At 39.5% G+C, this 22,947-nt stretch overlaps 1 protein-coding gene across 1 annotated transcript; it reads right to left on the reverse strand.

Moving 5' to 3' along the window:
• Window positions 1-407: 407 nt before the first annotated feature.
• Window positions 408-22,144, reverse strand: LOC137637612 (tumor protein p63-regulated gene 1-like protein). The gene is made up of 9 exons (XM_068369759.1): window positions 22,091-22,144; window positions 19,719-19,898; window positions 19,446-19,558; window positions 18,123-18,324; window positions 9,731-9,907; window positions 8,949-9,140; window positions 8,348-8,481; window positions 4,617-4,813; window positions 408-4,024 (listed from the first exon to the last, which is right to left on the reverse strand). Exons 2-9 carry the CDS (start codon window positions 19,865-19,867, stop codon window positions 4,004-4,006), a joined length of 1,185 nt encoding a protein of 394 aa, XP_068225860.1. The 5' UTR covers window positions 19,868-19,898; window positions 22,091-22,144; the 3' UTR covers window positions 408-4,003.
• Between the last annotated feature and the right edge of the window lie 803 nt (window positions 22,145-22,947).

Below are 22,947 nucleotides of genomic sequence, written 5' to 3' on the forward strand. Positions count from 1 at the left end.
AAATGAAAATTCCAGGATTTTCAGGTACATCAGAGAGAAATGAAAATTCCAGGATTTTCAGGTACATTAGAGAGAAATGAAAATTCCAGGATTTTCAGGTACATTAGAGAGAAATGAAAATTCCAGGATTTTCAGGTACATTAGAGAGAAATGAAAATTCCAGGATTTTCAGGTACATCAGAGAGAAATGAAAATTCCAGGACTTTCTCTCAAAACTACAAAAAATAAATGTCTTTTAAAAAAAACACCAAAGAGATATGAATATTTCCAGAATTATCTCTTAAAACTACAAAAAAAACTTTTAAAGGTACATAAAATAAATGAAAAATCCAGGATTATCTCTTAAAACTAAAAAAAAAAACTTTTAAAGGTAGATAAAATAAATGAAAATTCCAGGATTATCTCTTAAAACTAAAAAAAAAAAAACTTTTAAAGGTACATAAAATAAATGAAAATTCCAGGATTATCTCTTAAAACTAAAAAAAAAAAAAAAATTCTGCTTTTGCTAATCTTCCATTAAAATGAGTTCAAAATATCTTATAGACATAATATAAGCTCAATTTCAGAAATGATTAAAAAAGGTTCCTTAACCTGAAAGGAAATCTAAACAAGAAAAACTTATGGCTGAAATGGGCGACGCAGAAGATGCCGTTATCATTCATAGGGCGGCCAACCTCAACGCAGTAACTGTCGAAGTGGGGAAGTCATTCCAAAGAGAAGGCAAACAATTCCAAGAAGGCCAGGCTAAGATTGGAATGTGAATGATTTAAAAAAAAATATATTTCAATCCGAAACGTGTCCCAAACCATGAATGCAAAGCAAAGTTTAAAAAGGAAATGTAATAAATAGAGTTAATTAAGTCAATCATACAGAGAAGATTCTAAATAGATCTAGAAAATAGGTTTCATTTTGAATGGAAGAAGACGTACAATATCACAAAATGCTGTGAAAGCACTAAGAAAAAGAAGAGAATCAACATATGGAGAATGTACGCACTGTACTGTAAATGACGGAATGAAAAGAAAGAACAGAATTAACATATGAAGAACGTACATACTCTACAGTATCTTCGTTATGTACGCAAGAAAATGACGGAATGAAAATATAGAACAAAATTAACAAATGAAGAATGTACGTACTGAATCGTATCTTCATTACGTGCGCAAGAAAATGACAGAATGATCAGCATCTGTCTATTTAGCATTGAGAAAGAACATGTAATTCATAAAAGAAAATTATCAAAATCTATTGACAGCTCATTACCACTAAGTTTCGTTTGAAGGTTGAATTCTGGATATCAATGGTAAAATTAAGAGTACGTAGCATAAAAACAATAACAATAACGCCATATTTGTCAAGACTACTACACAGTACATGAGACTAGGTTTAACTAGAACTTATAACTTATAACATGAGACTAGATAAAGCTTCTAATGAATGAACAAAAAGGGAAAATATAGTACAGTATACAGTCTGGAGACTACTATACACCACACGAGACTAGGTTCCATTACCAATTAAAATTTAAGACTAGATAAAGCATATATTGTTTAAAATAGAAGGAGAGGCGGTAGAGCAGCAAACAGCCTTGGAACGTAGGCTCTTTTCATTGTAACGAAGAGTGATAAAAGTATCAGAAAGTACAGTACCATAATCACTGAAAATTAATTTTCTTTTATTCTCTTTCAAAAGTTCACGATCTGTGGTACTGTATTATAGTTGCGATATAATTCAATAATAAAAATGAAAAATTTAAGTAGATGAAGTAAGGTATATTGGCTACATTAAGACTAGCATACCGTCTAGTTTTCAAAGTTTCAAAGCAGTCAATTCCTACTGCTAGCAAAAGAGTCTTGCGAAGCATTTACATTTCTTCTAAAAACTAATATTTTTAACGGATCACGGGAGGTTGAATGCTCTCTCACTCGTTATATCGGAATACTTTAATAAGACTAACGAGTTTCACTTTCGAGAATCTAACGAGGCTTGTCTTTTGGAATTGGTCTTCATTAAGAACTAAAAACTCGAACTACGTATCGTTGACAAAGCTGGGCAACTATAGTACGTGTAGAGATCAAAAGAGGAAAATGAAAAAGAATCTTCAAGTTGTACCATGAAATACATGGGCATTACTCAAGTGACAAAAGCTTTATCTGTTTTGGCACATAACTTACATTGTCAAGTTATTTACTATTAATCATATATACAGTACGAAACTTCTAAAATAAAATACTGTACAAAATTGCAGTACTAAAATACATTAATTCATTGTGAATTAAAAAGGCATTAGCAGATCTTTTCCAAAGAAGCCATAAATAAATTGTCAAAATTTCAAGGCTGCTTTAGGTTTTGGCAAGGAAAAAAGTATAATTAGATAAGGAAAAACATTAAATGAATAAACCACAGGATTTAGAGTGACTCACCTGCATTCATCAGTACAGTGTACACCTGAGCACCAAAATTGGGCTCTGACTATGGTGAAGTATCTCGTTGTTCTTTTTCACTGCCTGTACTGTACGCTACTGACCATGTTTTTAGGCAACGACTTACTAAAGGTTCAAAAGTTTTAAATAGCATAATATCACTTACTGTATTTTCATGAAATGTTGTGAGAGAGTATACTGTACGAAAGAGTTCTGGCTCTTTCGCAATGTGTCGTTTATGCTCGAGCATTAAGCAAAGATAAGCCATGTTGTGAGAGAGTATACTGTACGAAAGAGTTCTGGCTCTTTCGCAATGTGTCGTTTATGCTCGAGCATTAGGCAAAGATAAGCTGTGTATTTTTGCTGCTTAAAATGCCAGCAACCAAAGTGTCCCAGCTTGTCATTTTAGCCCTCGACCGACAAAGCAGAGCCTACATTATACTTTGAATCTATCCGCTTTTCCACCTTGGTACTTATCATACAGGAGGAAACTTGCCTAAAACCAAATCAGCCCTAAATTCTCTATCAAAATAAATTAATCTATTAAATCTATCAAGTATGGTAGTTATGTCAGCCTCTTACCAGGAGAATAATTTCTACTTTTCACAAACATTCACTTTCATCTGAATTGGTTTTATCCTGCCACATATTGGCAAAATTACTAAATGATATTTTGAACTAATTCCGCTTCCAGTAAAACTCGAAAAGCACACTCAATAGAATCTGGGCTTTCTGCTTGTGAGAATAAATACACAAAGGCTTCACATATATGTGTAAATGCTATAAGAAAAAGGGCCACATTTTCATACTCGTCTTCTACTAAAAATTCAAAAGAATCTATGGCTTTGTCATCAAATGGAGTGAGTAAATACTGTAGATCCAAAATTATTATTCCCATGATTGCTGTATTTTTATGTAACCAAGATTTAACAAGACTAGAATGGTACCAACTGGAAGAACAAAACTGATAGACCTTAACGATGTCCGAAGATCGGATCTTAAGCCGTAAGCACAGGCTTTATTTTGCCAGCTGTCGAGAGAAAAGATGCTTGCGAAAAAGAACAGTTACTTGAGGCAAACCTAAGCAACCGCATTTGTTACCTAATGTCTGGCCGTTTCATTCTACGCGAGGACAGAAAAAAAAGGATAGCACAGTTCCGCCGTACTATCGAGTGTTTGCGCAATCCATACACAGTACATGGATGAATTTACTAGAGTTTACCGGACAATAAAGAGTACTTTACCATTACAATTACACTAGTTTTCAATCTTATCTCTATTTCTCTTAAATTTGCAAGTGATTTGTGCCAATACAGGACTTGTGAGGGTATGACCTAAAGAAAGGAAGCATGTGAAGATTAAAAAGGCCTTATCATATGATGGGAGGTACTATCTATGGTTACCTTTAGACAAAATATCAAACCCTATGTATCATTTATACTGTATATATAACTGTATACTGTATATATAAACCTGTACGTCTACTTCCGTCACCTGAGGATCCTCAGTCCTATACTGTATATCAAAAGTGAAACTGATCTTCAGTCTTCAAGTATTCAAGAACAGCTTAAGAGGATTTCTTAAGCTGCGATCCGCAATACCTTTGGTAGAGGAAAAGAAAATAAAATTAATGCATGTTGAACAGAACTATTATAGTACATTACTAAAGCGTTACTGTACAAGTCCCTGTCCCGTACGAAATCGTACAGAACGTAAATATGAGAAATAAGAAAAACATGTAGTTTTTCCTCAATGATGTTTAGCCTATTATCTTATCCACAGCAACGTATTATGCAACTCTATATCACGACCTCGGCCGTAGATGTTTTGTCAAGCTTATGGCATGATCCCAAATTAGATACTATACAGAACACTGCAAAAAGAAGTCGTACTGTGGTATTACAGATGAAACCGTGCTCACAGAGCGGGCTTTAAAAATCAGCTTGAAATGCATTCTGAAACTCACACATCTTATACATTTCGATGCAGCACTTAGTCATTAAAAAATATAATTTGTCTCATCTCTTTTCCACGCCATGCAAACATCTCTTTATACTGTACTGGAATAATACGTGAGTGTTATCCGCATGTATCGTTTTACTAAAATATTCTGATCTTAAGCCTGGACTTTGAGGGGGTTATAGTCCCTACAACTGATATGTCTACAAATGCCTGACGTTTTCAAAAGCTCACTTTTCCTCGTAGTTTGAAGAAGCCAAGTTCCGTGGCGTTGTGGAGCAAGGATGCGATGCCCACGTAATTCTCGATGACAATAGGACTCTGGCTCACGATGCAAGTGGCTACGGCATCTGGACGATCCTGGAGTTCTTCGACGGCTAATTTTATCTCTTTGGACAAAGACTTGGCATCGTAGGTGCTGTTTTCACAACCTACAAACAAAGATGAATATCAGCTTATGGAGAACAGTCTGTACCACTAATGATAGCTATAATTTTTTATACAAAGCCACTAAAAGCTCTTCATCATACTCTGATTATATTATTACTATTATTTCTAGGTAAGCTACAACCTTATTTGGAAAAGCAGGATGCTATAAGCTCAAGGGTTCCAACAAGGGAAAAATAGCTTGGTGAAAAAAGGAAATAAGAAAATAAATAAGTGGCTCCTTGGAACCTATTAAGTATGTAAGTTGAGGACCTTCTGTATGAGACTTAGAAACCACTTCATTGGTAAATTATCTGTTGGAAAGCACTTCAGATCATTCCCACTTATCGGAAGAGGAATTGACATATGAATTGGATACAAATTCTTGGGCTACTTGTAAGGAGCATGCTTGCGCTCCACAGCACACACAATGAGAAGGAAAATTTCAAAATGAAATGATCACAAGCTTGCGCCTTAGTGCTAGCTCAAGAATTGGTGTACAATTCATATGTCAATTCCTCTTCTGAGAAGTGTGAGCTCTGGAGCGCGTGCGCGAGACTAAAAATCCAATTCGTCAGTAAATTCTTCTTCATAAAGGAATGAAAACTGTGATTTGCATGTGTGCCTTAGTGCACACGCAATAAAGTATCAACCTCTTAATATTGATCACCTTGAAAGTAGTGGGCGCGCTCTACAGCCCACTCAGGAACTTGTACACACACCTTAATGCAAGTGTGAGTTTGAGAATCAACTGAAATAGCTAACTCTTCTTCAGGAGCAATAATTACGTTCTGGGGGGTGAGTCAGTTTAAAATAAGGATCAACAAGAATAAAGCTCCTCTTCAGATGCATAAATACACTTAGGAGCATATGTGCAGCACATGGACGAAGATGAGGAACAACTTCTAGTTGTTCTTCCAAGGTGTAAGAGCACTCTAGGATGTAAGCGTTTGTAAGGGTGAGGGTCCACCTCAATATCCAATTCTTCATCAGGCGTATGTGCTGTCTGGTACGAGTACGATGAGGTTCAACTCCGTATGGAAATTCTTCTTCCAAAGGAACGATACACTCTTTAACGAATAATCGCTTTCGTAAGGAAGAGGGTTAGTTTCATAAGAGAATTCCTCGACTGAAAAGTGAGAAGCCCGATTTAGCGTACATTCGAAAGTCTTTGTTATTTCCCGCCTCGGAAGGGATATGAGCACACTTTGAGCAATCAATTGGCATTTGTTCCCATCAGGAAATAGTGGCGGCCTTTTCACGCTTGTGTGAATGGGAGTTGACTGGTTGGTTGCAGGAGAGGAATTCTTTTTTCACCAAAGGGAAGTGGGTAGCAGCAGTAGACTCTAATTCCCATGGATACAGTTTCATTATTACTAATACAAGCTAAGCTATAACCCTAGTTGGAAAAGCACACGGGCTACAACAGGGAAAACTAGCCCAGTGAGGAAAGGAAATAAGGAGAATAAAAAATCCAAATATTTCAAGAACAGTAACAACATTAAATTAGAACCTTCATATATAAACTATATAAACTTCAAAGAAACAAGAGGAAGAGAGATAAGATAGAACAGAATACCGGAGTGTAACCCCAAGTAAGAGAACTCTAATCCAAGACAGTTGAAGGTCATGCTACAGAGGCTATGGTACTACCCAAGATTAGCGAACAATGGTCTGATTTGGTGTGTCCTTCTCCTAGAAGGGCTGCTCACCATAGCTAAAGAGTCTCTTCTACCCTTACCAAGGGGAAAGTAGCCACTGAAAACTACAGTGCTGTAGTTAACCCCTTGAGCAAAGAATAATTGTTTGAATAGGTCAAAATGGCCTTTGGTGAGGGGACTGAACTGCTTCTTTGCTTTCAAATTTGTCGTTAGAACTACTGAAGGTGAGGATATACTGTTAACTACACCTAAGGTTGTCTGGGCCAGATTGAAGTGAGTAACGTCAGTCACTCCTTCTGGCGCAGTAGAAGTGGCAGCAACGGAAGACTGGGAACTCCTAGTGAGGATTTATCACAGCTTCTCTGTGAACGGAATGCCCTTCAAGTCTAAAAAGGTCACAGCATCTTCAGAGCCAAGGATTTGGATTCATCAATGTCAGGCTCAAGGAAAATAGAAGAGTGGGGTTCACCTTATCCATTGGGGGAATCGGAGTTAAACCACCCCACACACAGCTAGCAGACAAAATAGCGAAGATATGGAGACCGAGAGTACATATGAACTGCTCGGTGGCTTAGTTCAAAAGTGGCTTATCGGTGTCATGACAGTGATCGGGGATTTCCCGCCAATTTCCAGTAACTAACATCACCTCGCAGAAATTATATTCCTATTAGAGGACAGAAGTTTGTATTCGTGAAGGAAGAAATTCACATTATAAATGGTCTACTATTAGATAAACAACAGCAACAGGCTCTGAAAGGGAAATAGTTTGAAAATGCACTGGTACAGTACTATCCTATTATTATTACTATCCAAGCTACAACCCTAGTTGGAAAAGCAAGATGCTATAAGCCCAGGGGCTCCAACAGGGAAAAATAACCCAGTGAGGAAAGGAAATAAAAAAATAAAAAAATATTTAAGTATAGTAACAACATTAAAATAAATATTTCCAATAAAAACTATAAAAACTTTAACAAAACAAGAGGAAGAGAAACTAGATAGCAGTGTGCCCGAGTGTACCCTCAAGCAAGAGAACTCTAACCCAAGATAGTGGAAGACCATGGTACAGAGGCTATGGCACTACCCAAGACTAATGAACAATGGTTTGATTTTGGAGTGTCCTTCTCCTAGAAGAGCTGCTTACCATAGCTAAAGAGTCTCTTCTACCCTTACCAAGAAGAAAGTAGCCACTGAACAATTACAGTACAGTAGTTAACCCCCTGGGTGAAGAAGAATTGTTTGGCAATCTAAGTGTTGTCAGGTGTATGAGGACAGAGGAGAATCTGTGAAGAATAGGCCAGACTACTCGGTGTCTGTGTAGGCAAAGGGAAAGAACCGTTACCAGAGAGAAGGGTCCTGTGTAGTTCTGTCTGGCCAGTCAAAGGACCCCATAACTCTCTAGCAGTAGTATCTATTACACTATTACACAAACCATGACAAAATAAATGAGGACATTTTAAATGTAACAAGCTACAACAATCATGTTAAGGGAAAAAATTTTCCTTTTTTATTATCCAACAGACTTATAGGAAACCTGGATTTTATTCCTTCATAGAAACTTAAAATTACACCAGACTAGACCTTTGCAAATGAAGATTTATATTTTCTCTCTGTTCCATAAAGTTAATATGCAGCTAGAAGTTGCTCTTTGCTATTAGTGCCAAAGTTTCGGTACTAAGGTCTTCCACTGTATTAAGTTAGAATTACCTTGCTTGAGGGTACACTCAAACACACTATTCTAATTTCCTTATTCCCTTTCCTCACTATGCTATTTTCCCTATTGGAGCCATTGGGCTTCCAGCATCCTGCTTTTCCAACTGGGGTTGTAGCTGAGCAATTAATAATAATAATAATAGCAACAGCAAGAGAGGGATGCCTTACCCGTGTACCAGTAGAGGGGATGCGAGGTGAACGTTGTGTATGGAATATCCCTGCTCCAAGGGTTCCACTTCTGAGCAAAAGACACTTCATGGCCGGTGTTCCAGGTTATGCGGAATCCTTGCATGTTTCGCGTTCTGAATGGCAGAGAAAACAATACCTGGTAATTGCTAAGATTGGTTGTAAATTCACTAGCCAATCGAGACGATACTTATTTACCTTTCCAAGAAACACTTTGATGATTTCACTCCACTTCAGTTTTGTCTTCGATTGATGTTTGCGGTCATAGTAAAAACATTTAAGTCTTACAAAATTTACTTTAATTATGGTTATACCAGCTTTAATTCATGGATTTTTAATTATTCCTAAAGACATCAAAGTATGCAACAAAAAAACTGAGTATAATTCCTATCATTTGAATTACCCAATAACAGTAATACTGTACATTACAGTAAAAGGAAGGTAACTTCATAGAGAAAAAACAGAGAATCAAATAACACAAAAATATAAATCAACAAAGAGAAAATTAAGATAAAAAAATAACTGATAAAATATGAAAGTTTAAAAAGCTTAGAACAGCAGCATAAAAAGATTGCAAACCAACCTGGGTTCGAAACTGACGGCAGAGAGGGAAAAGTGCGAGTCTGGTTCTCCCTTTTCCTCCTTTTCTCCCTTTTCAGAAGCACCAGTTGTTCCGGCGGCCCGGGAGCTAAGAGTGGCAAAGGTGTTCTGTAGTCGACTCAGGAGACAGCTACGTATTACTGTTACGACTCCCCCTGCTATACCGCTTATCCTCCTGTCATAGAATAAAAATGTTTATCAAGTATGTGTTAAAAAAAATCTTTTACATGTACATTAAACTCCATGTGATGAAGTGCCATGAAGAAACATTACAAAAACCAGACATAGTGCCATGAAGAAACATTACAAAAAGCTGATGTACAGTAGTACTGTACCATGAAGAAGCATTACAAAAACCTGATTGAGTGTCAAGAAGAAACATTACAAAATCATGACGTAGTGCCATGAAGAAACATTACAAAAAGCTGTTGTAGTACTGTACCATGAAGAAGCATTACAAAAACCTGATTGAGTGTCAAGAAGAAACATTACAAAATCATGACGTAGTGCCATGAAGAAACATTACAGAAAACAGATGTATTGCCATGAGGAAGTGTTACAAAAGCCAGATTGGTGCCATGAAGAAACATTACAAAAGCCTAACGTAGTGCCATGAAGAAACATTACAAAAATTTATCTAACCTTAAAAAAAACATACAGCACAGTATACTAAAGCACTTAATAGTAACATGAAAATCTTCTTTATATATAAAGAATATTATTCATAATGCCAAAACATTTACGGAAATTTATGGAAAAACCTACGGAACAAGAGAATGACTCGGATAAGTCAGTTCCCCGACTTGCAGGTGCTCCAACGAGTTCAGGTAGATCCGCGTGTAGTCAACATAGCGGAGGGCAATGAAGTCGTACTTTATGACGAGAAGAGACAGTTCGCACAGTACTACAACTCGCTCTTTCTCAATATCCCAGTGATTGATTCTGTAAGGAAGAAGAGAGTTTATTTATACACACAAATAGTGATTCGTGTGTGGCAGGAAATGGCTGAAAAGTAATCGGCATCAGAATCATTTTCACTTTTCAAGACTTCTAACACTGAAGCAATTATGTGCACGGCAATGTATCACAAATTTTTTCTTTGGTATTTTACTGACTATTGAAAAATGTTATTTTTATTAATAAAATAAATTTTTGAATATACTTACCCGATAATCATGTAGCTGTCAACTCCGTTGCCCGACAGAATTCTATGGAGGGATACGCCAGCTATCACAATACTAGAAGGGGGTGTATTTACCAGCGCCACCTGTGGCCAGGTACTCAAGTACTTCTTGTTGACACCTCCTCAATTATTCCTCGGTCCACTGGTTCTCTATGGGGAGGAAGGGAGGGTCGATTAAATCATGATTATCGGGTAAGTATATTCAAAAATTTATTTTATTAATAAAAATAACATTTTTCAATATTAAACTTACCCGATAATCATGTAGCTGATTCACACCCAGGGGGGTGGGTGAAAAACCAGTGTACAAGACTAAAGGATAGCTAAGTATCCCGTATTTCATATAATCAGTTATCCACAATAACAATGAAATAATAAGTACCTGGTAAGGAAGTCGACTTGAACCGTTACTCTGCCTTTAATAAGATCGTCTTCCTTACTGAGCGCAGCGTTCCTCTTGGGAGGCTGAATCAACTCAAAGGTGCTAAAGTATACAGGGCTGCAACCCATACTAAAGGACCTCATCACAACCTTTAACCTTGGCGCTTCTCAAGAAAGAATTGACCACCCGCCAAATCAACAAGGATGTGGAAGGCTTCTTAGCCGACCGTACAACCCATAAAAAGTATTCAAGAGAAAGGTTAATAAGTTATGGGATTATGGGAATGTAATGGCTGAGCCCTCGCCTACTACTGCATTCGTTGCTACGAATGGACCCAGGGTGTAGCAGTACTCGTAAAGAGACTGGACATCTTTGAGATAGAATGATGCGAACACTGACTTGCTTCTCCAATAGGTTGCATCCATAACACTCTGCAGAGAACGTTTCTGTTTGAAGGCCACTGAAGTAGCCACAGCTCTCACTTCATGTGTCCTTACCTTCAGCAAAGCAAGGTCTTCTTCCTTCAGATGAGAATTTGCTTCTCTAATCAGAAGCCTGATGTAGTAAGAAACTGAGTTCTTAGACATTGGTAGAGAAGGCTTCTTGATAGCACACCATAAGGCTTCTGATTGTCCTCGTAATGGTTTTGACCTTCTTAGATAGTACTTAAGAGCTCTAACTGGGCAAAGTACTCTCTCCAGTTCGTTCCCCACCATGTTGGACAGGCTTGGGATCTCGAACGACTTAGGCCAAGGACGGGAAGGAAGCTCGTTTTTAGCCAAAAAACCGAGCTGCAAGGAACATGTAGCCGTTTCAGATGTGAAACCTATGTTCCTGCTGAAGGCGTGGATCTCACTTACTCTTTTACCTGTTGCTAAGCACACGAGGAAAAGAGTTTTAATGTGAGGTCCTTAAAAGAGGCTGATTGGAGCGGTTCAAATCCTGATGACATTAGGAACCTTAGGACCACGTCTAGATTCCAGCCTGGAGTGGACAACCGACGTTCCTTTGAGGTCTCAAAAGACCTAAGGAGGTCCTGTAGATCTTTGTTGGAGGAAAGATCCAAGCCTCTGTGGCGGAAAACCGCTGCCAACATACTTCTGTAACCCTTGATCGTAGGAGCTGATAGGGATCTTACGTTCCTTAGATGTAACAGGAAGTCAGCAATCTGGGTTACAGTGGTACTGGTTGAGGAAACTGCATTGGCCTTGCACCAGCTTCGGAAGACTTCCCATTAAGACTGATAGACTCTGAGAGTGGATGTCGTCCTTGCTCTGGCAATCGCTCTGGCTGCCTCCTTCGAAAAGCCTCTAGCTCTTGAGAGTCTTTCGATAGTCTGAAGGCAGTCAGACGAAGAGCGTGGAGGTTTGGGTGAACCTTCTTTACGTGAGGTTGACGCAGAAGGTCCACTCTAGGAGGAAGAGTCCTGGGAACGTCGACCAGTCATTGCAGTACCTCGGTGAACCATTCTCTCGCGGGCCAGAGGGGAGCAACCAACGTAGCCGTGTCCCTTTGTGAGAGGCGAACTTCTGAAGTACCCTGTTGACAATCTTGAACGGCGGGAATGCATACAGGTCGAGATGGGACCAATCCAGCAGAAAGGCATCCACGCGAACTGCTGCTGGGTCTGGAATCGGAGAACAAAACAAGAGGAGCCTCTTGGTCATCGAGGTAGCGAATAGATCTATGGTTGGCTGACCCCACAGGGCCCAAAGTCTGCTGCAAACATTCTTGTGAAGGGTCCACTCTGTGGGGAAGACCTGACCCTTCCGGCTGAGGCGATCTGCCATGACATTCATATCGCCCTGAATGAGCCTCGTTACCAGCGTGAGCTTTCGATCTTTTGACCAAATGAGGAGGTCCCTTGCGATCTCGAACAACTTCCTCGAATGAGTCCCTCCCTGCTTGGAGATGTAAGCCAAGGCTGTGGTGTAGTCGGAGTTCACCTCCACCACCTTGTTAAGCTGGAGGGACTTGAAGTTTATCAAGGCCAGATGAACTGCCAACAACTCCTTGCAATAGATGTGAAGTGTCCTTTGCTCCTGATTCCATGTTCCCGAGCATTCCTGTCCGTCCAGTGTCGCACCCCAGCCCGTGTCCGATGCGTCCGAGAAGAGACGGTGGTCGGGGGTCTGAACAGCCAATGGTAGACCTTCCTTGAGAAGAATGCTGTTCTTCCACCACGTTAGAGTAGACCTCATCTCTTCGGAAACAGGAACTGAGCCCGTCTCTAGCGTCATGTCCTTTATCCAGTGAGCAGCTAGATGATACTGAAGGGGGCGGAGGAGGAGTCTCCCTAACTCGATGAACAGGGCCAGCGATGAAAGTGTCCCTGTTAGACTCATCCACTGCCTGACTAAGCATCGGTTCCTTCTCAGCATGCTCTGGATGCATTCTAGGGCTTGGAAGATCCTTGGGGCCGACGGACAAGTCCGAAAAGCTCGACTCTGAAGATCCATACCCAAGGAGACAATGGTCTGGGATGGAACGAGCTGAGACTCCTCAAAATTGACCAGGAGGCCCAGTTCCTTGGTCAGATCCATAGTCCATTTGAAAATCTCCAGACAGCGACGACTTGTGGGAGCTCTTAAAAGCCAGTCGTCTGACGGAGCCGGACACAAGATCATGATACTGCTGCACAGTCTGTAAACTGTCAATCATGGGCAAGCGAGGAAGTACAGTGACAACCCGAATCTGTCTAGACTGTCTGGGTCGTACAGACAACTCCTTAACGGGTTGCTGAGGTTGCCGCACTGCGTCACAACAAGTCCCTTCTGTTGGTTGTTGAACGTCTTCCCCGTGACACATTGACTCCGTAAACAAAAAATCCTCTAACAAGGACTAAGCTTGGACTGCATGTCATGCAACACAGCTCAAGGTCTATGGGAGCAGGTGTGGTAACAGACGGGATTAGCGGCTGAAGTGGAACCATTACCTTCCCTGTAAGCATGTTATGCTTAAATAAAAGTCCATAAGAGGTTATGCAGCTAAAGGCTCCCTCCAAATGACAGAGTCCTCAAGGGAATATCAGAAGGAGGGAGAAAAGAACTTTCTCATCTACAGGGACCTTATCCTAGAAAAGCTAAGTTCTCTGAGTGAGGGTTCACTGGTGCAAAAGCAGCAGACTAGAAGGCAACGTTATGAAACTGCTTGACAGTCTAGTGAGTTGGCAACAACCCAAGATGTGTTGAGAAGCATGCGGTAAGGTATGCAGAGCATGATGTATGCAGAGTATGCTGTATGCAGAGCATGCTGTATGTAGAGCATGTTGTATGCAGAGCATGCTGAATGCAGAGCATGCTGTATGCAGAGCATGTTGTATGCAGAGCATGCTGAATGCAGAGCATGCTGTATGCTGAGCATGTAGTAAGCAGAGCCTGCTGTAAGCAGAGCCTGCTGTAAGGAAAGCAGAGCGTGTGCATGGCGTTTAACATTTCTCAGAAATTCCATGACCAGTGCTAGAGTGCTTTATGCATGCTTGCATGGGGTTTAAACCATGGTATGAAAAAGGAGGTAAGGTATGCTGAACAGCAGAGTCAGAACGAGCTGGAACAACAATAGTTGTGGTTTCCTCTTCAAGACTCCGATGAGGGAACACCTGAGGCTCAGTCTGCAAAGGCTGAATAAAAGACAAGCAGAAGGAAGGCGCATGGGTGGAGGAGGCTGACTCCTAGCATGAGTGGTTGAACCCAAGGGTGCGCTTGCTGAGCGGTTGGCGGAAGCGGAGTAGCAAGTTCCAGTTCCTGTGGTGTGAGCGGAGCGCGATGAGGAAGAGGCTGCGCAGAACAAGGTAAATGTCTCGCAAGCTGAGGCTCCTGAGGCGCAAGGCTAAGGTGTTGTGGTGCTTGCCTTGTGGAGGGTTGAGCTCGCTGCAGCGAGAGCTGAGGAGACTGACTCATGGACGGGAGAGGTTGTTGTACCTCAACCGAGTGTTGCATCACTGGTGGAGCAGCAAGTGGAGGCGGAGGAAGAGAGGTATAATCCTCCTGATCCCAATGCAAAGGTTGCCTTAAGGAAGGCGGAGGCTGAACACCACAGGGAACAGCAAACTCAGCACGTGGCTCAACATCGTACGCCTGGCAGGTGGAACTGCTGGCAGGTGGTACTGCGATCAGGCGGAGCGAATGTAGGTGGAGGGAGTGTAGGCGGAGGCGGAGGAGTAACACTCTCAGCCCGACACTCACGCATCAAGTCCGAAAGCTGTGCTTGCATGGACTGTAGTAGAGTCCACAACATCGTACGCCTGGCAGATGGTACTGCGATCCGGCGGAGCGAGTGTAGGTGGAGGGAGTGTAGGCGGAGGCGGAGGAGCAACACTCTCAGCCCGACACTCACGCATCAAGTCCGAAAGCTGTGCTTGCATGGACTGTAGTAGAGTTCACAACATCGTACGCCTGGCAGGTGGTACTGTGATCAGGCGGAGCGATCATAGGCGGGGGGGAGTGTAGGCGGAGGCGCAACACTCTCAGCCCGACACTCACGCATCAAGACCGAAAGTTGTGACTGTATGGACTGCAGTAGAGTTAACTTGGGGTCGGCAGACACTAAGTTCTGCTGAGGTAAAGCCTTAACAGCAGAGATCTGTTGTGGCAGAACCTTACTCCTCTTAGGCGGAGTGTAATCAACTGATGACTGAGGAGAGTCAGAGCTAACCCAATGACTGCATTCGGGTTGTGAACTTTAACTTCGTACGTCTGGCATAGGTCTGGACTTAACGTTTAAGAGGTCTTGAGACCTGAGACCAGCGTTACTCTGCCTTTATTTTCTCCCCTAATCTCTTCTGCAGACGAGCAAAATAAGGGCTCAATCGTCTGCGGGTGGGAGTGACGGTCTCGGTAAGACACGCCCACAACCACCGAGAATACTTCTGTGCGCCGATCAAGGCCTGCTGAACCCTTATGCCCTTCGACATTGCTTCTCCCCTGGGCTTGGGAGCTTGCAAGAGGTCCCGGACTGGGAGGACGACTGGCGCGCACAAAAGTACCCTCACGCACTAATCACTTATCACTTTGATTTCTGTTTGCACTTATTTCACTGAACTCGAAACTTTAAGTGGTTTGTACCTGAAATACGCAATTCTATCCTTTCTCAAAGTTAGTAATTGCGAAAACAGAATTACAATGTAACAGAAAAATCTAATGAAAGATAATTCAGTGGTTGGAAAGAGACTAAACACTAGATCACTCTAGAAACGTTTAGTTTCTTCCCCTAAAGAGACTAGGGAGAAGAGCAAAAACGATAACGACGTTACTCGTACGCCTGGCAGGCTTGAATGAAACGTTTATCCTCTTTCTCCCTCCGTCTCTATCTCTCTCTCTCTCTCTCTCTCTTGACTTAGAACCTGAGAGAAGAGCCCAAACATATATATCGTTAAAACATATTATTGTTAAAGGAAAAAACTGAAAAGTTCCTTTATTAGGATCAAAACCATTAAGTAAAGAAAGAATGAACAAAACGCTAGACACGGTTACTCTTACTGCAACGTGAAACCGTGAACATTCTTTCTCTATCGTAACGATAGAGTGCAAGTTGAACGTTCTGAACGTCAACAACTGCAGAGACAAAACAAAACGTTAGTTCAACTTTGAAAACAGTACGAGACTGTCAAAGAAAATCTTTCAAACTCTGTGGCGGAAATAGCATAATATGTTAACAGGTAAAACCGAAATGACGGGCTCAAAGTTTATTAACTTCGGTAAAAGACCGCCTACTATTAGGAAGGTCGAATATAAACAAATATAAAAATTAATTTTAATGAGTTTATAATAAAAGGAAGTTAATCGAAGAGGCCTATAAGAGGCGGAGAGATATAAAATAAATCTATAACTTTCGTTAAGCAAAATTAAGAAAGAGAGTCTATACTCTCTTAGACACCAACACTTCCGTCTAAGGGAAGGGTCGGCCATTGAAAGGTGAACGAGAGTTCAAACTCTCTCGTCACCATAATTAATCAAATTAATTCCAAAAGCTAACTAAGCTAATATAGAAGTTTCCAGTAAAGCGACAGCCGAAATCAAAGAGAAATACTTCACCAAAGTCGTGAAAATACTCCAAGAACATAAGCGTATCCCAGAACGTCTTGCCGGAAGCACGACAGAGGAATAATTGAGGAGGTGTCAACAAGAAGTACTTGAGTACCTGGCCACAGGTGGCGCTGGTAAATACACCCCCTTCTAGTATTGTGATAGCTGGCGTATCCCTCCATAGAATTCTGTCGGGCAACGGAGTTGACAGCTACATGATTATCGGGTAAGTTTAATATTGAAAATTATAACTATACCCATTCACTCAAAAAAACATTGCTCAAATACAGGGTTCTGTCTCCCTTTCTATTTCTAATATTATTACTTATATTCTATCATTATTTTCTCCTATTCAATCTTATTGTAAACGTGGTTCTACATCAAAATTCACTATCTCATTATCGCAAAAACATCAGTAACAATCATAAAAATGTGCAAAAATAATTGAAAAGGAAGTGACTGTAGCCGTGCCTGTACGGGACAAGCTATAATCTTAAAATAGCCGTAACACCGTGATATAGTATAGTGGGTTGGTGTATGATAATATGCATAAAAGAACGAAACAGTCAAACAGGTGTTACAAGAGAACCCTTAATACTAAATGTAAATGCATGGCAGGGTCCCTCTTCCATGAGCATTCAACACTGATGACCTTAGCAGTTGCGATGAAAATTTCATATTCAAAACCAGAGGGGCCACTCAGTAGAGAGCATGCCTTTGCCACGCCAAGCAGTCTTATTTTGTTCTTAACTCCACTGCGTATTTGTACCTCGATGTATTTTCTTCAAAATCTGATGGATTTGTCCTTGTCGCATACTCCACATATCCTCAAAGTTTGGTTGAAATTGGTTCAGTGGTTTTTGCGTAATGTTCATAAACATAAAATAAACTAACTATTTGCCATTTACTTAACATTGCGATTACTTTCAAAAGTACTGCTGCGTAATTGTACTTTGATGTACTTCATTCAAAATGTTACAGATTTACCATTGAGTTATACCCAACAAGACTACCTATTTTGGTCGAAATCAGTACGATAGTTTTTGTGTAAAGTTGCTCACAAACAAATATATAAACGATAGGGGTGAATACATACCCTTTCCAAAATCTTAGATTCAAGTAATTTTCTTTAGTGCCCTTCTTGAATTTATACAGGAACTGTATTGTATACAGTATTGTTAAGTATAGATACTATATTCAACATTGAAGTGAAAAATTTAAAGCCTCTTAACCCTTTTACCCCCAGGATCTTTGGAAATTTCCAACCCTTAACCCCCAAGGGATTATTTTTTCCCAGCACATTTTGCAGTATATTTTTTTTTTTAAATTGCTCTAACAGGCTTAATTTTTGTCATAGAGAGGTCAGGTTGGTCTCCTTCTCTTGGAAAATGACTGAATTTTTTCAAAAAATTCTCAAAAATATGAAAAAAAAAAAATTTTATAGCATTTTTTTGCAAGGACGTACCGGTACGTCCATGGGGGTAAAGGGATGGGTTTTGTGAAACGTACCAGTACGTCCTTTGGGGGTAAAAGGGTTAACCAAGGAAACATTGCTGACTTGAAACTCACTCTGTCAGAAGCCACGCCCCCTTTATAGCACCGTCCAACTCTGGGTCGGTCAAGAGACGGCATTCTTCCACGGCCTGTTCGAGCGCACCGACTCGAACGGAGAAGAACTCGCCGATGCCATTCTCGCTGCCGGTTTCCGCGTGCCAGGACGCCCTCCGGGGTCTTCCGATGGGAGGTTGCTGGTAAAAGGACCGACTAAGACCTGTCATATAAAAATAAGTTTCATAACATTTTTTCCCAGTTCCAAAAGAAATGTTGAAAACATTCATTATTGAGTGATTCCATTTTAACAAGCGTATTTTCTTTATGTCAAAACATTCATTAATGATAAAGTAATGATTGAAAGAGACGATATCACATAAAAAATTGCAATTCATATATAAAGAAAAGGCTTGAAATTATAAAATCATACTTGGCTGAGCTACAGTCTAGGGGAAAAAAGGGGTTAACAAGAAAAAAATATTCGTTTTAATGATAAGAATTATTATCACTATTATTCATCAGTTTAACCAGACCATGCCCAACATTATATCCACTTTACTTTGGGAGTATTTCTATACATCTTGATAATCTAATGGTGTCTAGGACTACTTCTCTTTATAACAACCTTTGGGAGAATGTCTTTCTTATTAAGAGCAAAAATCATACAATACATTACAACCAGGCCTCTTTGAGCTATTTTCTTCTGCAGTCTTAATCTATTATGAGTACTACAGTACTGTATAATATTTCAACTCTTTACGATTAGTGTAAAACCTAACACAAAAGCCTTCTGACAGGAATCAGTAACACTTTTCAGAACTCATCATTACATTACAGGGGTAGTTTGTAGCGCTACGGCCAAGCGTCCTAATTTGTTTATTATCGCTCCGACTGTTATCTTGTATAGAATAAAAACGTTTGGAAATGGTCTACGGATCTTGAATATGTTGTGTAAGGGGGGGGGGGGGGGTCCGGGGGGGCGCAGCCCCCTGGGTAAGGACACGGCTTTTAGCATGGATTAGGTGGGTTTTTTAAGTTAGCTTCTCCCGTCGTACTCGTAGGTAAGGAAACTGTTGTGTAAGGGGGGGGGGGTCCGGGGGGGCGCAGCCCCCCTGGGTAAGGATACGGCTTTTAGCATAGGTTAGGTGGGTTTTTTAAGATAGCTTCTCCCGCCAAAATTGTTTTTAGAACGACGGCCACAGTTCAGAATATTCCCGTTTTCTACGGGATCTGGCCGTCACCCTACAAAGGCTCCCTTTTCAGAACTCATCATTACATTACAGTACTGTACTGGAAATATAGGTTAGTGTGAATTATCCAAATACAAAATATGCTACATACCTTGTCCACAGTAAAAACTGTTCACCTGATCCGGGGTGGGTGGAGTTACTATATCTGCGGTAGGATCGCTGATCGAGGGTCTGAGTACAGGACGCGCTCTCTCTTCCAAAAACCTGTGAAACAGATGAACCGATAAGTGAATGTCATCAACAAATGTTCTGGTATTACGATAGATAGAATTCAACGACTCTCGAAGGCAAAGTGGTAAAATTGGATGAAGAAATAGCTCAAAATTTGAGATACCACTCCTTAATCGTAAGAGGAGAACTGTACCTAGGCGCTGTGCTGACACTGGTGTCGTGTCCGCTCGGACTGACGCTCCTGGACGGTTGTCCCGAGGCGGGGTCCAGTCGGAGCGTGGCCCCCTTGAAGTCATCGATGGGAATATCTTCTAAGTTGTCCTCTCCTACAGGGGAGGCCATCTCAAAGACTTTCAACTTCTTTTCCAATTACCTAAACAAAGAAGTAAAAAATTGTTACCTGATATCTATATTATCCGTAAAAAAAAACTGCATAGTTAAATTCAACACAGAAAGTCCTCAACTAACAAAGTTAATAGGCTCCAAGAAGCTGTTTGTAAGATAAATTTTGTTAAATCTAGGATTAGGATAGGCTTCAGCTAACTAGCATTCCAACGATTTTCAGCTACAAAAGTCAATAATAATAATAATGTGCTACTTAATTCTGATAAGCAAAACTAAACAATAAATAAGTAATTTCTACCAAGAGATTCAGGTTATTAGCCTAGGCAAGAAAGGTTAGGAGTATTTTAGAATTATGCACAGAGCATGATTCACTACGTTATAGAGACACGAGATTCCTTAACTACTGTACAGTACTTTCAACTTATTAATTAATAACCATCTATGGTATTTTCTTTCACTGCTTTAGCTTACAAAAGCCTTAGTTAAAAGTTATACTTTCAGATAGCTTGAGAAACCTATGAACACAATAAGACATTGCTAGAAATAAAAAATGTAAAGAACAAATATCATCAACCGTACCGGTCAGGTACATCTCTCTACAGCTGCAGTACATTTGGGTAATACAGTACTGTAATCAACTTTATTTACACTATTTGTGTATAACTGATTTTTTAATAAGTTCGTGTACATCATTCCCCACATATCAGAGGATGCTGGACGTATGCATGCAGGTCCGACTGTCTTTGTCAGGGTCACTATACAAAAGTCATGATGCCTGCAAATGCGTTCGAGCAAAAATGATTGAGGGGGAAAAAAAAAGAAATAGAAATCCTTAGAAATTTTGAGCCTCAGAACTACTTCATTATAATATGTACAGTGAAATGAAAATGTGCAAGGTTGCATAGGCAACACTTTAGTAAATAGAAGTTATGAGTCACACTACTAACTTTTCTAGCCTAAGCTCGGAAAGAGAAATGATTTCCACAGTGCTGAAATATTAAAATGCTATTTTGTATTGGTTTGTTTAACATTACCTCGTCACTTAAAGAAAACCTTTACACTGAGACCGCAAAAACCTTGAGCTCTTCGACCATTAAAATACAGTTTTTAAATCATTTTATGGTGACACTTTTTTTAAAATTTTCTCATTCACTTTTACTGAAAACAAGAATTTTTTTTTTAGCTGAGATTTCCCTATGTTAAACGAGTCCTAACTCAAACATGTATAATTTCAAAAGAAGAAAAAAATACTTCGCATTAAAATTGGAAAACCTATATTTCAGTGTCTATGCCTGTTATGGGTTGCAGTAACATTTTTCACAAATTCATTTAGCCAGGAGAAAAAGAAGATAAAAATGCGGAATATCCGTGCACGCTATGCCAGAAAAACCGTACAATCATTCACCGGTTTTATTATAGTTACCGTTGTGAAAAAATTTTCTAATAAAAAATGCTATATCTCCTATAGGAAAATCTTCGGAGGCTTTGTATATCAGCGGCCAGTTCCTCGCTCGTGCATAGAAAATGGGAATTTTCTTCACATTATCTAGTTGTTCGAAAGACTTTTTCAGCAAAATCTCTACACAAGAACACCACATTACTTAAATCTTCCCCACCTAGCCTAACTTACATGCCGTGTCATTACCTACTTTCCTAACGGGTAGGAGCTGACGCCGGCCCCCGACGCCCCTAAGACTGCCGAATTCTTAACAGACAGTCATCATACGTACAAATGACTGCTATCATACACCAGAAAATTTCCTTTCCATCGAAAATGACTTATTTTAAAGGCAAATAGTTAATGATATATACCATAAGAGAAGGTATTACGTAATTATACCCGAATATTAGGTTGACATATCTATTGTAAAAATCCGTTTCCTAAGCTATAAATTATACCTAAGCTAGGAGGAAGGCTATAGGCTATAATAATCTAAAAATTGTCATATTAATGCAACTTAGACGTTATAAAATAAGGTACAAAATAACGTTATATATTAAGTAACCCTGTAATACAATACAAAATGACCCAGATTTGTAACAGTTCCTACGCACAAGCATACAAGTACTTGCCTCGCTTACTTATAAATAACAAGTGATAAATATACACTGGGTTTGTAAGAAATAAGTATATAATACGACCATTCTATCTAATTGTCAAAATCACGTTCAAAATAAGAATTAAATGCTAATTCTGAAAGTATTTCGACTAAGACATACCTTTCTTACTCCTCGCCAATGAATATAAACAAACAGACGATATTCTGGGAGATTTCGAATTCGAAATAATTTACTAAAATCTAGATTATTTGACATTTTCTTCCTTATTATTAGATATTTTAGGAATAAAATTACACAATATAAAATATAACTGGCACTTATTTACCTTTTATGATATTAAAGTTATTTCGATTTTCTATTTTTTTGATGACGCAAGAACATTTTTTTTTCATTGAACCATTTGGGTGTTCGAATGCTTCTTCTTAACCCTTTTCTGTCTTAAGTTATAATTATTTTATATAAATTAAAAATAAATCGTGTATATACAGATACAGGTATAATAAATTCTGTATTTTCTATATTTTATAATTTAAAGACTTTGTATAACAGAGAAAACCTTAACCAAGAGCGGAATGTCTTAGAAAATGAAATCTAGCAGCCATTCGAACCTCGAAGACGTACTTGTCCAAGTGCACCTGTGTGCGTATGTGGCCAACTCATTTTATTCATACCTGGATTTTACTATTATTCATTAACAAAACAATTATTCATTGCCTCCAAACTTCTATATGTCCTACAGTATATATTTTATTACAGTAAAAAGGTTGTAATATCTTTAGTTTTATTTTAATTAGTTATTTGCCAACGTGTTGCGTTGTTGAATATCTGGTTAGCTGTCACCTTACAAAACCTAAGTGGGGGGAATTATTAATTTTAAACTCTTCCTCGAGCTGTAGTACTTCCAGTATGCAAGACCCTTTCTTTCTAACACTTGCACCATATATCTATCCACTATTTTCTGAAACTACTTACTTATTTTACTTACTTTAAGGGTTGTTTTGTTTGGTTGTATTAAT

Source organism: Palaemon carinicauda, unplaced genomic scaffold (assembly GCF_036898095.1).
Source record: "Palaemon carinicauda isolate YSFRI2023 unplaced genomic scaffold, ASM3689809v2 scaffold89, whole genome shotgun sequence".
In the NCBI taxonomy this organism is placed as follows: domain Eukaryota; kingdom Metazoa; phylum Arthropoda; class Malacostraca; order Decapoda; family Palaemonidae; genus Palaemon; species Palaemon carinicauda.

Bases quoted from the DNA above. Each gene is read 5' to 3' on its own strand.
- LOC137637612 (XM_068369759.1), bottom strand. From the start codon at position 19,867: ATGGCCTCCCCTGTAGGAGAGGACAACTTAGAAGATATTCCCATCGAT. The intron at 19,559-19,718 runs GTACAGTTCTCC...TCTGTTTCACAG, and splicing joins AGTGTCAGCACAGCGCCTAG to GTTTTTGGAAGAGAGAGCGC. The intron at 9,908-18,122 runs GTGAGTTTCAAG...TCTTCCTTACAG, and splicing joins GGGGCGTGGCTTCTGACAGA to AATCAATCACTGGGATATTG.